At 45.5% G+C, this 15306-nt stretch overlaps 1 protein-coding gene across 1 annotated transcript in view; it reads right to left on the minus strand.

Annotated features, from left to right (window-relative positions):
* The window catches only part of LOC149325863 (uncharacterized), a 267673-nt gene that overhangs the window by 46158 nt on the left and 206209 nt on the right, over positions 1-15306 (minus strand). The window contains exon 18 of the mRNA XM_089562465.1: positions 8296-8512. Within this exon, the coding sequence (XP_089418591.1) occupies positions 8296-8512 (217 nt within the window). The remainder of the gene's footprint in view (positions 1-8295; positions 8513-15306) is intronic.

Here is a 15306-nt window from a genome sequence, read left to right on the forward strand (position 1 = left end):
ATAATAATAATAAGAATCTTTATTCATGCCTATAGGTATGAAAAGGAGTCGAGGGAAAAAGCCACAAAGCTTGACAGACCCTCGACCCCTGGTCGAGGGCCTGCAATCAGATTACCAACATAAATAAATAAATAAATAAATAAATAAATAAATAAATAAATAAATAAATAAATAAATAAATAAATAAATAAAGACGCCTGTGAAATCTCCTGCACGTCCCGTTCACACGCATTACAGACGCTACCGCCATTTCCTACTTCCTTGAAATAGCGCAGACAAGACTAGGACTCAGGAAAAGGCGTACACATGAGCGCTTCATGTTACTAGCGGGGAGTTCACGCCATAAAACAAAAACCTATTCACCTCCATGACAACGGACGTCTGAAACACGTACTAGCCGGGGGGGGGGGGGGGGAGGTAATGTAAGGCATCTACTTCACGCCGCGAGCTGTTGTCGTCATGGCGAAGGGCTGGGCAAAGAGTGGACTAGCCAGGGGCGGTGAACAGATCTATGGTTGCCTGCTTACCCTGCGCTCTGCAGTCCGCCTCGTTTCACTTGAGTTTTCGCGCAGCATTTTTTTTTTCCCGTCGTGGAATATTAACATCAGACTCACTGCGCGTCAACAATGTTCACCACAGTGCTGGGTGTCTCCTTTACACAAGGCGCCGTGCAGCCGCTACGAGCAGTACACTGCGGACCGGGCGCTACATGATGCTCACGCCTGTGGACTCCTGGACTGGTTCGAGACCACTCAGGTGGCCCTTCTGTTGCCGAATGAAGTTGTTTCAATCCATGCAGTATAGAAACAGCACAGAGCATACCCCACATTTTTTTATGGACATACTTCCCATCCGTACTAAAGTTTGTGACGTACGGCACCTTTCGTTTCGTTTTCCCTAAGCCCTGCTCCGTCGTCATCAACGCTTCTTTATCTTCTTTCGAACCCACACACGCTGCTTTAAATAAGCAGCCCATCCGAAGCTGCTGTCAGCACCTGTTCGTTCGGTCTCTCCGGATGCAGAACACCACAGTTTTTGTCCACTCGAAAGCGATATACCTTCTCAAAATAGGGTTCCTGCGTTGCAGCACGACGAATACAAGTATGAGCATAAGTCGATGCAGCAGACGGGTTCAAGTGAGCTCAAATGGTGCAGCTGACATCTCCATTAAGGTGGTGGGTGTTGGTGGTGTAAATGTACAGGCGTGATTAGCCTTAAAGTGGCCTGTCGTCAATTGCTTCGCCTGAGACATTGATTTTAGTGATTGCGTCTCTACCACTGTTTCATAAAGCCAGTGTCTCAAAAAACTGTAAGAGTGATCGTGACACTGATCGCCACTAAGTTCGGGAGCCCTCACGGTACACGATGCGAGATACATCGTACAAGGGAGCGTTCAGTCTGCTCAGGTTTTCCAGGAGTGCCTCATGCTCAGCAAAAAACGCTGGCACGTTAAAACGAAATGCATCTCAAGAAACAAACACTCGCCAAGGTAAATTAAGTAGAAACACGTAAAAACATTCATGTTTCGGCACCACTACGATTGCCATGTTCACTATGAGACAGAAGCGACGGGCCTTTGCTTATAAAGGAAAAATGCGGCGTACAGAGCTCATGCATATCTCGGGTACATAGCCCCGTGTCCTGCTTGTCCTTTTGCTGGTCATTTGGATATTAAGGGACAACATGAGCGGGTGCATAGATAAAATTTTTTTGTTTCTCAAGTATGCACGCGGAATCCCAGTGAATCAAGTGACACGTGTTTTCAAGGTGTTCTGCTAGGGCATTGTAAGCCACTTTTCCATTCTTAACTCCAGGCTGATGTTTCTTTCCACCGCCTTATGAAATTCCCTGTCTACACAGGTTGCGTTGCATTCGTTGCATTTAATTTTGTAGACGACGCCAGGATAGCTTGTCTTCTCTTGCGGGCCCTTAGCCGCTACCGGGCCGTTTTTGAGCTTGCTAGAAGAAACGAAGGCCACTTTTACGTACAGCGCAGACATAAGGGATGGCTGCGAGATTGTTTTTTTAGTATTTCTAGCGCCGCCTAGAGGAGATTCAGTGAGTTGTTCTTGGGAACGGGACACTTGACACGGGTAGCCGTTTTCTGTGAAGTCATTCTTTATGTTTAACAGTACCTTTTGCTGGGCTAGTTGGTGTGACATTGTGTTCAGAAAAGAAAAAACAGCGCTAAATTCTACACAAACCACACAGAAAGACGGACAGCGCCCGTCCTGTCCGTCTTTCTGTGTGGTTTGTGTAGAATTTAGCGCTGTTTTTTCTTTTCTGAACACAATCATTCTTTATGCTCCCGTTTTCGTTGGTCATTTTTCTGGATCTTGAGCAAAGCTTGAAGGCCTGATTGAAAAGCACTGGCGCTAGTAATCGGTTTTCTCCTATTGGGTGCGTAGAAGGAAAATTCAAGTACTTTTCGGCATGGGAGGGTTTTCTGCACACACTCGCCGCGATATACTTTGTTCTTCGCTCAATGATGACGTTGAGGGTTAAGGGGCGCAGGTTTGTTTCTGCTTCTATCGGGAGCTGCAACTTTCTTGAAACGAGTTCACTCTTTGCTTTTCTCAAAGAAATACAAATTTTGAATGTTTAAAAAAAAATTCTTTCTTCAAGAAGTCCTAAATGCACAATGCATTGTAATATGTCAATGTGCAGCTTTAGGATTACACTCCCCGCCCCCCCCCCCCCCCCCCCCAAAAAAAAAAAGGGGCAGAGGTGTGTACAAAACTCTTCAAAAATTTCTTCGCTAAATATTCTGAGAAAACAAAAAAGAATACAAGCAAAACGGCGATTAGCCGCTGCTCTGAGCCAGAAATTGATTAAAAATTAAAACATGCAAAGCGTTTTAGAAGGTCTTAGCTACCATGCTGGCGATTTTCAGCAGCATGCCTATTGGACTGCGCTTTCCGTGGCGTTACAAGCTAGGCACTATGACTGCTGTGCCACTAGAGAAAGGAGTTGCGTCAGGACATGAAGTTCAGGTAGATATCGCATGTGCCGCGCATTATACTACTTCTGAGTTCTGTTCTTGTTTTTCTTTCAGCAGAGCTTGCAGTTCGTTCCTACTTTATTCTTTTGCGCTAGGTTGGTTGTGAATGGGTTCTGTCGGTGAAAAGTGGGTGTATCTTCCTTGGCATCGTCATAATAAAAAATGTGGTGGCGTATTTAATGAAATATCTTGCCAGTATGTTGCAAACACCCTAAAGCAAGTAAGCATCTCTTTCTTCATTTAATATTAAGCGCGCTGCATAAAATACAACATGAATGGCAAAACGAGACACCCTTGAGCACGCGCGTGTCAAAGGCCTCTGAGAGAAAGTCTCGTAATCACAACTGAAATCCTATACCTTTTCGCTTTCCTGGAGCGCGCAGCACAACAGACGCCATGATCTCCGACCGGCGGACGAGGTGCAGTCAAAGTTTTATTCTTCATGTCGCCTCCCCGCGTTACAAAATGAAAAACCGAGCTGGAACCAAGCGGATGGTGTTGCAGAAGCAAACTATATGGCGAAACTTGCCCAGGAGCGCCGACTTTAGTTTTTTGCAGCTGTTGAAAAACGTCGGTTCGATGACCTAAGGCGTGGAAAAGGGGTTACGGCCTTCCTTGACATCATCGTAATAAAAAAAAACTGTGGGTGCGTTTGAAAAAAATATTTTGGCAGTATGTTCCAAAGTCCTGAGAACACCAAATAAAAGCATTCTCACCACTTAAAAATCAATCGTACTTGAGCACTGAATAAAATACAACGTCAATAGTAAAACAAAACACGTGCTAGCATGCGCTGATGCCCCAGGGCTTTGAGACGAAGTCTCTCAATCGATTTGAAGTATGACCATCCCACGTGCTTGTCTAACTCACATCAACTGCTCTAAGAAACAAAAAGGAGAGCACAAGAAGTTACAAAACTGCTCAGTGTAGCATTTGGCCGTTGAGGAGCGCGTGGCGTAACGGACGCCATGATCGGTGACCGGTGAGCTATCCGGCGAGTTTAGTTTTTCACCTTACGTCCTCGCGTTCGAAAACGAAAAAAACAAAACAATACTTAAACCCAACAGATTATGCTATAGAAGCGAACTATATGGCGTAGCCTCTCCACAAGCGTCGAATTGAATTTTTTATGGCTTGTACAAATAGTTTGTCATTATGACCCTTCACCCACAGCCTATGCGGCGTGGTAAGGAAACAATTCGGTGCCCCAGTAATACATGTATTTCGGTGCTCTACCGTCGAATGACAAAATTGAAGTTATTTCCTTACATACAGCAAATGGGCCCCGGGCGAAAAGCTACAAGGGTAGTTTGAGAGATGCTCGAGGCCTGGGAAAGACAGAGCAGCAGAACATGTGCACATCAAGGCAAACATACATATAAAGAATGGAATTATGAAGTATAGAAAAAAAGCAAGACCAGGAGAAACACATGCGCTCAAGAAATGAAAATAAAATTAGAATCAAGAGAGTAATTAACGATCAACCATTTGTCAAGTAGTATACAAGCAACATGACTTAACCTAAAATATAGTGAGTACTGATGAAAAGCTCACCTAGGCAAAGAACATAAGGACAAATAGGCGTCAGCGTACACACGAAACAACTTCGGTGGCGAGTTGAGTGATGTAACAGCACGGTTGTCAGTCGGCTCCAGGAGCAAGTTTTTGCATATCACGGAGATGGACCCACTCATTGCTATCGCGAATATGCTTATAGAATGACATGTTGAAGACAAACTATGTATTCGGTAGGCAGAATTTCAGCAGCCGGCAGAAGTCCTCTACTTCTATGTGCGTACCTTTGAGCAGAGACGTGTCGTTGCGCAAAGCTTCTCTGCAACACTCAACTACGAAGTCCACAAGCACACATAAAGCAGATTTCACGTCGAACGGCGCATTGCATAATCGTCCTCGATACAAATGGATTTCAACTTGCCCACAATGTGCGCCGAATCTTTGACGTGCGAAGTGCGTCCAGCCAAAGGAGCAATTATCTGGTGCAGGTATCCAGACAGCTTGAACGGTGGACAGCGAGTAATGTCTACAATCGGGTGAAGTGGCACGTCTTTTTTGTGCACCTTCGGCTCCTCATATGCGGCTGGCGCGGAGCCGGCGTGGAAGATTAGGTGGCTGTAAACAATAGAATTTTTTGGAGGCACGAACATGAATAAATCTTGAAGAAGGCTTTGCAGCTTGACTTCTCTTTTCTTTGTAGGGACTAGGGAGAGCTTGGCCTATGCCCGCTGACATCCTCCGCTGATATCAAAGAAATCCGTGGAAATCAGCCACTCCAGAAACATTTGCGTGCAATAAATCTCCTTTTCCAAGAGATTCCTCGTCCATTTTGTCTCGAGGATTCTAGCCCGCAGTAGGCAGCTTTCCGCCTGAGCGATGTTCTTTCTGTTGGCGTGCGTATGAGCATTGGCAGGCGCAAACAAACTGGGATTACTCCAAGGGATTTGCAACGCAGAATAAACTACAAGTGGCTCTGGAAGGAAGCAAGCCTTGGCAAGGGGCTGACGATCTGTCGAATCTTGGTAATAGCAGGCGGCCCGTGTTTCTCGTGAAGGGCTACGAAGTTCAAGGCTCGACGAAAGCCTGTCTGGAGATGAAAATTCGGCATCTCAAGAAACAAACGCTCATCAAGGCGAAATGTGGAAAATACAGATATCGACGTTTTTCTTCATGCTACAGGCGGAAAAAGAAAACTCCCTCCCGTTTTTGGATGTTCTCGTAAACAAAAAAAACATCACTCTCTCCAGTTCCCCTTGAACCGCAAACCAACCCATTAAGGCCGGTATCTGTCTTTCACTTCAGACAACCCGACAGTCCATAAGGCATCAGTGGTGAAAATATTGTCACGTTTTAGTGACGGTAGTCCAGTGGTCAGGAAGACACCAGAAATACTTGCAAACGAAGCCCTTTATTAGGGCTGACTTGCGCCCGCAAAATAACTTAATCACTCGGTGGCGGCGTAAGCAACAAGCGTGCTCGTCAATCGTCGATCTACGAATGTCCGCCGCTCGCGGCATCGCTCAATTTAAAGCCGGCAAGGAAACTTCCAGATAACAAGACAAGATCATCTACAGAAATCTGGAAAAACCTAGATGCAGCCTTTCATGGCTGCGATCAATCGAGATTAGTGTGGTCGCTTCTCGCGTCACGAACAAAAGTGATAACAACCCTTTCCTGCAGCCTTGAGCGTGAACGAACAAACACTACAATGATACGTGGCAATATTACGAAGAGTTGAAACACATTGCAGCACCGAACTCAACAGAACAAAAGAACAACGGAGGATATTCAAGGAACTAATCATGAACGGCTACCCAAGAAATTTCATTCCAAAAACCTTTCACCTCCAAAAACACATCAACATGTGGTGAGTAATCAACAAACAAGAATCAACCCCGCTGCAAAAACACGGCACTCTGCCTTATATCCGAGGTGCTAGCGAAACAATCGCCCGTATCCTGAGAAAAGGTGGTATCCAGGCAGCACACAACTCTAAAAAATTGTGTCTCCTTGCCTACCTGTTCTCAAAGATCGGCCACGCAGAGAAAGAGTCAAAGACATTGTCTAGAAAATTCGTTGTACCGACTGCGTCGCAAGCAACATCGGCGAAACCAAATACGTAAAAGAAAGAATTCGTGACACAAAATCGACGCCCACAGCTTCGCAAGAGCGCACAATCCGGTAGCCGAATGTTCCGAAGACCCAGACCACAGAAAAAATTTGGACGAAACCGTTATTCCTGGAACCGAAACAAAGTCACAAAAAGGCTCTTACTCAAACTATGGCCCATTAAAATGACCCCAAACATTGTCAACCGCACAAAGTGAAACCTGCCGTCTGTACACATGCAGGGACTTCGCTCGGCGCCATCGACAATTCACCGCACAGCCCAGCAACATGACTGGCAGCCTTAACCCCCTCTCTGTCAACGTCCTTTGCCCCTCCCGCATCCTTCATATCAGCGCTTGCATCGGTCCAAAGATTTGTCCAAACGTTTCCATTCTGGACTGTCACCTTTGCAACAAGGGCTCCCTTGGAGATGCCATATTGCTCCCTGGACTAATCCACGCCCCCCCCCCCCCCCCCCCCCCCCCCCGCTACCATGGTGGGAAAACCAGCGGAACCGGTTTCCAACAATTCAGAGAGGAGACGTTTCACCAACTCCCTCGCACGATGCAAAGGTCTGCCCCTGTCACCCCTGAAGAAGCAGTGGAACCAAACCAAACCGTTCGGTTTCAGATTTAAAAAATATTTAGTTGAGACGTGTCATAGGTTAATATAAGATATGCAAGGTGCTACGACGATTCTTGTGCTTCCATACCGGCGTATTCTGCGCAGTGTATCCAATAGAGTAGCTCTGCCGCGCGACAAGCCATGTGTAACGCAAGGGTGGTGCAGAGTTGGCCGAAGTGCAGAAAGGTGTTGCTCCACTAGCTGACTATCGAGTCTCGTATTTTGGGCAGCCACTGAAGATGCAGAAGTCTTGGCTTCTTTCTATTAAGTCACTTCGTGCACGCCGAGTTCACGCAGTAATTATTTGCAAACGTACTGACGCAATCATACTCATTTTGCTAAATTAAACGCAGGAAGCATCTACCTTGAAATCGTAGTAAATTGCATAAATTGATTATAATTTATGCACACTGATAAAAACAAAGCATTTTCACGCAACGGCCCTCACTGCTCCTTCTGACAAAAGCAAGACCAATATCATTCACTTAGTTTACAGTTTCAGAGTCAACGTATGCAAATCTTCGACCGTGGTCGACAAATAGGAAAGGACCCGTGCAGCGGTGAGCTAATGGGCGAAGAAAAAGTCGCCAGACGTATACTCTGAAAGAGCGAGCCGGATGCCTAACACGCATTTATGCAAAGAAACATCTGCCCAGCGCTGTTAATTCAACCGGCATGGACAACCTGTTGCGCTCGCTAGGCGTCGTTCGCGCTCGGCAGCAAACGAACCATTCTATTTGCACCGATTGTAAGTCAGCCGGTTAACAGTATTAACACGTTTTGGCGGGCTAGTTGCTTAAGCATCTTGAATAAACAGCGCGAACGATTACAAGCACAACAGACAAGAAAACGGACAACAAAGCGCTGATTAGCGAAAGTCTCGTCTTTTGGGACAGCCACTGAAGATGGAGAAGGCCTGTGTTGCCGGCACTGTGTCATCTGTTTCCTTGTCTCTTGTGCTTGTCGTCGTTCGCGCTGTTTATTCAAGACGGTTAACAGCAACAGAGCGCAGTCCGTTTCGTGAAAGCAGACTGGCAAGCACTCACGATGGTCGATGTACTCGCAGATGGGGCCCCTGCGCCTGTGCTTGACCGAGTAGAGCTTGGAGAAGCAGTTGCAGTGCTGCTGCCAGTTGTCCGCGATGCATTTGCTGCTGCACTCTTCGGACTGGACGACGCCGTCAGCGTAGCTGTACTCGCCGCCCTTGCGGTCGTACTTGCTGCACATGGTCTCGTACGGGGGCGGCAGGGACAGCACCTCTTGCTGCGTCAGAAGTGGGAAAGCACTTCACAAACTTGGCTATCTCAAACGAACCTTAAAAAATGCCACGAAGGAATGTAAATTAACTGCTTACAAATCACTAGTTCGGTTCACTACTTCGAGATGTCTCCGCTGAAAGAGGCCAAGGTCAAGGAGCAAGGCGTCTCCCTTCTCAGCACACTCGGCCTCGAACGCTTGGCCAAGCAGGTTGGGCAGTGCAAGAAATTGCACCTGGACATCTTTTTCACCGCGAAGACACATAAAGTTGACGTACCCTTCAGAGCGATTGTATCGGAAAGGAGCACATGGCAACACAACGTGTCAAAATTTCTGCAACGGCATCTTTCGTCCTTGGATGCATTCGACCCTCTCAAGATCCCCAACTCCGACGCCCTCGTGTCCTTCTTAAAGGAGAACAACCCGAGTGCCTGTGCAGCCTTCAGTATCGATGTCACAGACCTGTATTATAGCCTTCCACATGACTGCCTGTTAAAGCGTGTGAAAAGGTACATTACAGAAGATAATGACGAAGTGGCGTTCGTAACACAATGCGGGATGTCTGTGGAAAACTTCCTAGAATTGCTACGGTTTTATTTGCATTCCACTTTCATAGGGTGGCAAGGCAAGCTATTTGCGCAGAAATCAGGTGTGTGCATCGGGTCCAGCGTCGCCCCTGTCTTAAGTGATATTTTTCTGTTGTAAGTTGACAGGGACCTGGAAAAGAACCTGTCTGGCCTACATCTCAAGACCGTCAGATATGTCGATGACTATCTTATTTTTGTAGAACGTGGACGTTTTCCGGCTCGAATGGTTGACATTCTAAAAGTGTTCAGGGAGTGTGGGTCGGGGTTACAGTTCACTTTTGAGGCACCAGTTAACGACGAACTGCAGTTTTTAGACCTGCGGCTGCATTTCGAGCAGAACCATGTTTGCTGGAAGTATAACCCGAGGTCGTCAAAGACACTTCTTAATTCTCACTCCGGTCATTCCAAATTGGTAAAAAATAGCATAATCAGTTCCTGCTTGCGAAGTGCTTTGACCAAATCCTGTCATCACGCCATTCAAGATAGCTTCCAGACCCAGTTGTCTAGGGTTAAGTTTGCTGGATATCAAGACCAGATGATAGCATGGGCGTGTTCTCATTTAATTCAGTCATTAAAGCGTCAGGCCACTCCGCTTACGACAGACGTCCAGCCTGAAAAGAAGAAATTTGCCGTTTTGCCATATGTTCACCGCGTCTCCCACGGACTAAAGAACGTAGCAAGTAGGTACAAAGTTGGCGTGTTCCTTTCAGCCCCCGTCAAGCTCAAACAGATATGCCCTGCCATTGAAAGAAAGAAAGAAGCCAAGAAGAAAAAAGAAGGATGTGGCGTTGCGCACAGGGATAAGTTTGTAGCCTGTAAAACATGTGTTGTATACAGTGTGCCCCTTTCCTGTGGATCGCGTTACATTGGTCAGACAGGGCGTTGCCTTAACAAGCGCCTGCAAGAGCACAGGAACAACTTAAACAATGGTGATGACCTTTCACATTTGGTCAAACATTGTCTAGAATGTAAAGTCATGAAAAAGAAAAAGAAAAAATGCACTGCATTATTCAATCAAACACGTGTACTATACACCCACAGTGATCAGACGACACGAGAAGTTGTCGAGGCTTTTCACATCGCAGGGGATCAACTCAATTGCGTCAGCAAACCATCTGTTTTCCTCTGCGATAGGGAGATGAATTTTCTCGGGAGCACCTGACGAATGTGTCGTTTCATGGTTTTTGGTTTTTTATGTTGTTTTTTCCCCTTTGATTGTTTCTTCATATAAGAAGGTTTCAGTGAATAAACCTTTTAGTTGCGAGTCAGCGCTCGTCCTGTGTCCCTTCTTTTCTTGTCCCTTGTAGTTCGCGCTGTTCAAATTATGAACTAGTTCGGCCTATCCTGGAGTACGTCTCAATTGTCTGGTCCCCTCATTACGCGCGCCACATTGGCTGTTTAGAATCACTTCAAAAAAGAGCAATACGATTCATCTTCGGCTGGTACGATCGCAAGTTTTCACTTTCTTAACATATGCACAGTTTATCTTTACGAACGTTAGAACATAGGCGCACACGTGAATGCATCATTATGCTGCACGAGATCGTTCACAAACCAACTGGCATTCAGGCACCCTTCACACTTGTGTCCTCAAGCGCACGTGCAACCCGACGGAACCACCCATTAAACATTGTTCCTTTGAAACCGCATATAGATCGGTCTAAATTTTCTTTTTTCCCTCCAGCTGTTGAAATTTGGAATGGATTGGACGACTCACTTCGCTCATTGCCAATTGAAGAGTTCGTTGTTCAGCTGCCCGACAATTCGACCTGTTCATCTGTTTTGATGTTATCTATTTCTATGCTACCCATGTTATTTGTTTTTACTAATGTAAGTACCCACTCCTGCTATGTCTCTCCTCCGAGACAGCAGTATTTCTAAATAAGTAAATAAACTACATGTACTCGCACGCCGTTGAGACGGCAGACACTGCGGAACGAAAGGACTCAGCACGACACAGGGATGTGCACTGCTCCTACACTGAGCCCCCCACGCTGTAACGGTCCAGCACACACGCAGGTCGCTGACGCTCCCGTCCCATTTTCCAAAATCTCTTCCTTTGCGGTACGGTTGAAGTGTCCGTCCACTCTCAGTCTGCTACTGCACCTTCCTTTTCCTTACAAGCTTTCCGTATTGCCCTTTTTCTCAAGTTGCAACCTCATCCCGTCTACTTGACCACCTGATCACATAGTCAATTTATGGATCTCATCGCATAGATCATCCGCACAAAATCGGCATGGTATCATCGAACGCGACTTGAACCACCTTCCCGCAGATGTTTTTGGCACCAATAATTATGAGCTGTTACACGAGAAATTTGCTAACATTGGATATCCTGGTGCAATTTAACAATAATGTAAGCCACTCTTTTTTTCTCTATTTTTCTATGTGTGCTATTTCCCCTCTGTAATGCCTCTGGCTCAGAGTTGCATAGGAAATAAACTACTTATTCTCTTAGAAGGGTCAGGGTTCGGGCTAGTGGGTAGTCAACATGAGGATCCACAGCGCACAGCTGCGGCGATGGAAAAAGAGGGATGGAAAATTGTGTTAGTGATCCTTCGGTGTCATTATCAACGAAGAACTAAGTTTTCATAGATTCAAAGCAGTGGACGACAGTGTGAAACGTGCTCACTGATTGGTAGCGTGCACTGTGTTTTTTCTCATTCCTTGACACATCATGAACTTGACAAGATAATCTTTGTTAGTCATCTATACCTGTACCTTACGGGATCTGTATAAGGTTGTCTGCGCCAAATGAAGATCGTTCAGTGGAAGTTTAGCGCTTGTGTTGTGTCCCTTCAATTTTGTGCGCTATGGATCCTCATATCATAATTATTCCCCTATGCTGACATTTTCCCTGGAAACGTCACTCACGCAGTAGACGTCCTCGATTTCATGGGGAATACTCCGCCGGAGCAGCGCTGCGCTACCAAGTGACAAAATGGTGAGGTATGGTCATTCGGTACTCAGCTTTCGCTGGTCCGAAATCAGAGGAAGAGTTGGAGGTTCGTGGAACAAGTAGCGTATAAAAGCATAGGGAGCATATCCAGCAATGTTCAGCTCTATAGAGTCATGCCTAAAAGAGACTACAACAGCAACAAGAGCGAGAGGCAAGAACGCACATTTTTCATTGGGCTATTTGAGAGACATCGACTGAGGAAGCTGAAGTGGCGGTCCCGAAAAGTCACTGCTAGGCAGCCGCGTGTGCCTCCGCTGGTCTGACTCAGCGATCGACAATGTTGTTGATCCGGGATGCTTGCAGTATTGTCAAAAGTACCGGAAAAGCGGCTGCACCACACGGCCTGAATGCCAGTGCTCTTATGTTAAAAACGCACCTTGTCTGTTCGTTACTTAGCCCCATAGCGCGTATTTACAAGCCTCGATCGCGCAGTCTCTCGATCACCCTACCGCCAGCGCGCGCGTCAGGATTGGTCAGGATAAACAAACTCGAAGAATCAATACAGCCGCGGAAAGTTCTCATCCCCCGCACAAATATTCGAATAATGGGCCGTTTTAATGGGTTCCAAGCGTTTTGAATGGGCTCAAGCATCGTTAATAAGGAAACTCGCTGTTCTGGCAATGGACGGCGTGACAAGGCGCGCACGCCACGTTGGGGCCCTTGAATGCTTGTTTCGTTAATATTGACTCTGCTAAAAACAGAACTACTACAACCCAGACCAGATAATTTCATGCCTGGATTTTGAATGGAGGGATCAGCGAAAAGCAGTTCCAAATCGTAAATGACTAACAGATGATCTTTTTTTTCTGGTTTGGTACACTCTATTTCCAGGGTGCCCCGCCGACGCGCTTAGCATGCGTCATATACGGCGTGAATGACTATAAAGCAAAGACTCTACAGCTCATGCTGCGTTGAAAGCTGCATACGGCCGCTTTTGGCGAAGTAAAAAGGCGTATTTAGCGGTTCGTGAGACGTCAGTAGTCATATAGCAGATGCGTCATCATGCTTAGATTCGTCATCAAGCGTCGCTTTGGTCACAAGTCATTCAAAACTGCAGTTCATTATTTGAAAATAGCGCTGACCAGGTTAACATACACGCGGCTTCGAAGATTTAGTGCACCTCATGTTGACTTCGACTTTGGCTGAGCGAAGGAAAAGCCGAAGTCAACATTAGGTACACTAAAACTTCGCAGCTGCATATATATTAACCTGGTTAGTGCTATTTTGAATCAGTGCACTGCAGTTTTGAATGAATTGAGCGAGGGACAAAAGCATTCTTAGTTTTTCGAAGGGACACGGGCTTAGTGGACATAATTTGATAGATCGTGGGAGGGAACAGCGCGAAACAAAACGACGGACAAAGGAAGAGGACACAAAGACGAGCGCTGACTCGAAACTGAATTTTTTATTGAAAAACGAAAACATATATACATCACACTCACGTGAACAAACAGAGCAACTACCATTGGTCTAGGGGAATAATTTGATAGTCATCTAAGGGACACGGTTTTAGTGGAATTACTTTGATAACCATGTGTGTTTGTGAGTACGTGATTGTTGCGTATGTTTGATGACACCGTTTTCTCTCTCTTTTTTATCCTCTTCTTTCACCCTCATCTGGAATAGCATGCCAGGTCCATAACCAGGCAGACCTCTCCATTATTCTTTAAAATCTCTTTTTCTCTCTATAATGTTGATTTCATCGCCCACCACTATGTACAGAAGGGGACCTACATATAACCGATTTTTTTTTTTGCCCGTCTCGTAGCACTAATGACTGGTCGAAAGAATAACGTCACTCGTGACGTCACAAGAGATTTACTACAGCCTACTTGTGGCTCTAATGCAAGTGTAGCGATGTAAATGCCTCACATATCTTCAACCTCTGCCCAAAGTAAGTAAATACTGCGACTAGCATCCGCATTTCGCGCAACCCAAGCTGTCGCTTAAATGCGTATCACTCGCAAGGGTAATTGCATGGTCAATTCGTGTATAATCAGAAGAGTCGGCATTAAAATCATCTTCAGAAGTGAAGAGTAACCAACCTCGGGAGAGGAAAATAATCACGCTAGCAAAGCAAAATGGAAAAAATCAACAACGCCGCAGCTGCGACGCTGGTACGCTGCGTAGATGTCTTCACTGTGTGTTTTGAATGGAACACTGAGGACTACTCCATTTAAACATTGTTCTGAGTAAAAACTAATTCTTTAGCTCTGTCCGAGCGGCTAGACACTTGTCCAGAAGCCAAACATCCATTTATCGGCGACAAAATTCGTTTTAGAAATCTTGCGGCCAGTCAGTTAGAACTCATGACGCTATTACCGAAAAGAAGGCATTACCATCGTTTAGAAGTGGACGGCGGTACAGCGTAGCCGCTGTAATCCGCGCTAAAAAATTGGTGCCGATCCGCGCGTTTTACGTGCGGTATCGGTTGGTGTTGGCGATCACCTACAATTCTTTTTGTGGGCCTTTTAAAGCTTAAAAAACCTGCGTTTTCAGTGAGAGTGGCCTAATCGTGATTAGAACGCGGTACCATATCGATACAGACATACTTCTCTTTGTCCTCAAGGTCCCTATGACGTTAAGACTTAAGAAATTAGCTTTACCTTTGCGAAACTGCAAAGGTACAGCAATGTCTTATTGCGAAAAGCAATAAGATGCCACCTCGCCTGTTTCAGTCATTCCGAAACAATCGGTTTTGAACTTGAATTCAGTGGATGTCATGCCCATCGCATCACTACGGTTTAGATATCACTGTGACGGTAAATACGAAAGAGTGTCCACGCCGAATGTCCGTCATAATGCAAGACAGATTTGCCGGATGAATTTTGCGAGATGAATTCATTACTTTAGGATCAGATGTAAATCGCCTTAGGGTATAGCGATAAATATTCATATTCCTTCATATATATCAACATATATGAAAACACCATCAAAATTTCTTTATCGACAGTGATTATAACGTATCCATATAGGTATATTCCATGCCAATACTTCAGCTATGAGGGGACCAAAGCTTGTCCTGAGAGAGCGGTGGAAATTAAAAGATTTGGCTTCAGTGCATAACAATCGAGCACTTCAATTATAAAAGAACGAAGTTTTGAATTTTAAATTTGGAACTTAAGAGACACAAAACCAGCTGAAACGATATTATAACATGAAACTTTCCCAAATCTCGGTCGAATAAAAGGAATATTAAGTGCATCGTGTTTTTTATCATTTGGAAGTGTTTCTTTATTTCGGTATGGTTTCCG

Source organism: Amblyomma mixtum, chromosome 10 (genome assembly GCF_055824585.1).
Source record: "Amblyomma mixtum isolate Tamu chromosome 10, ASM5582458v1, whole genome shotgun sequence".
Taxonomy (NCBI): Eukaryota; Metazoa; Arthropoda; class Arachnida; order Ixodida; family Ixodidae; genus Amblyomma; species Amblyomma mixtum.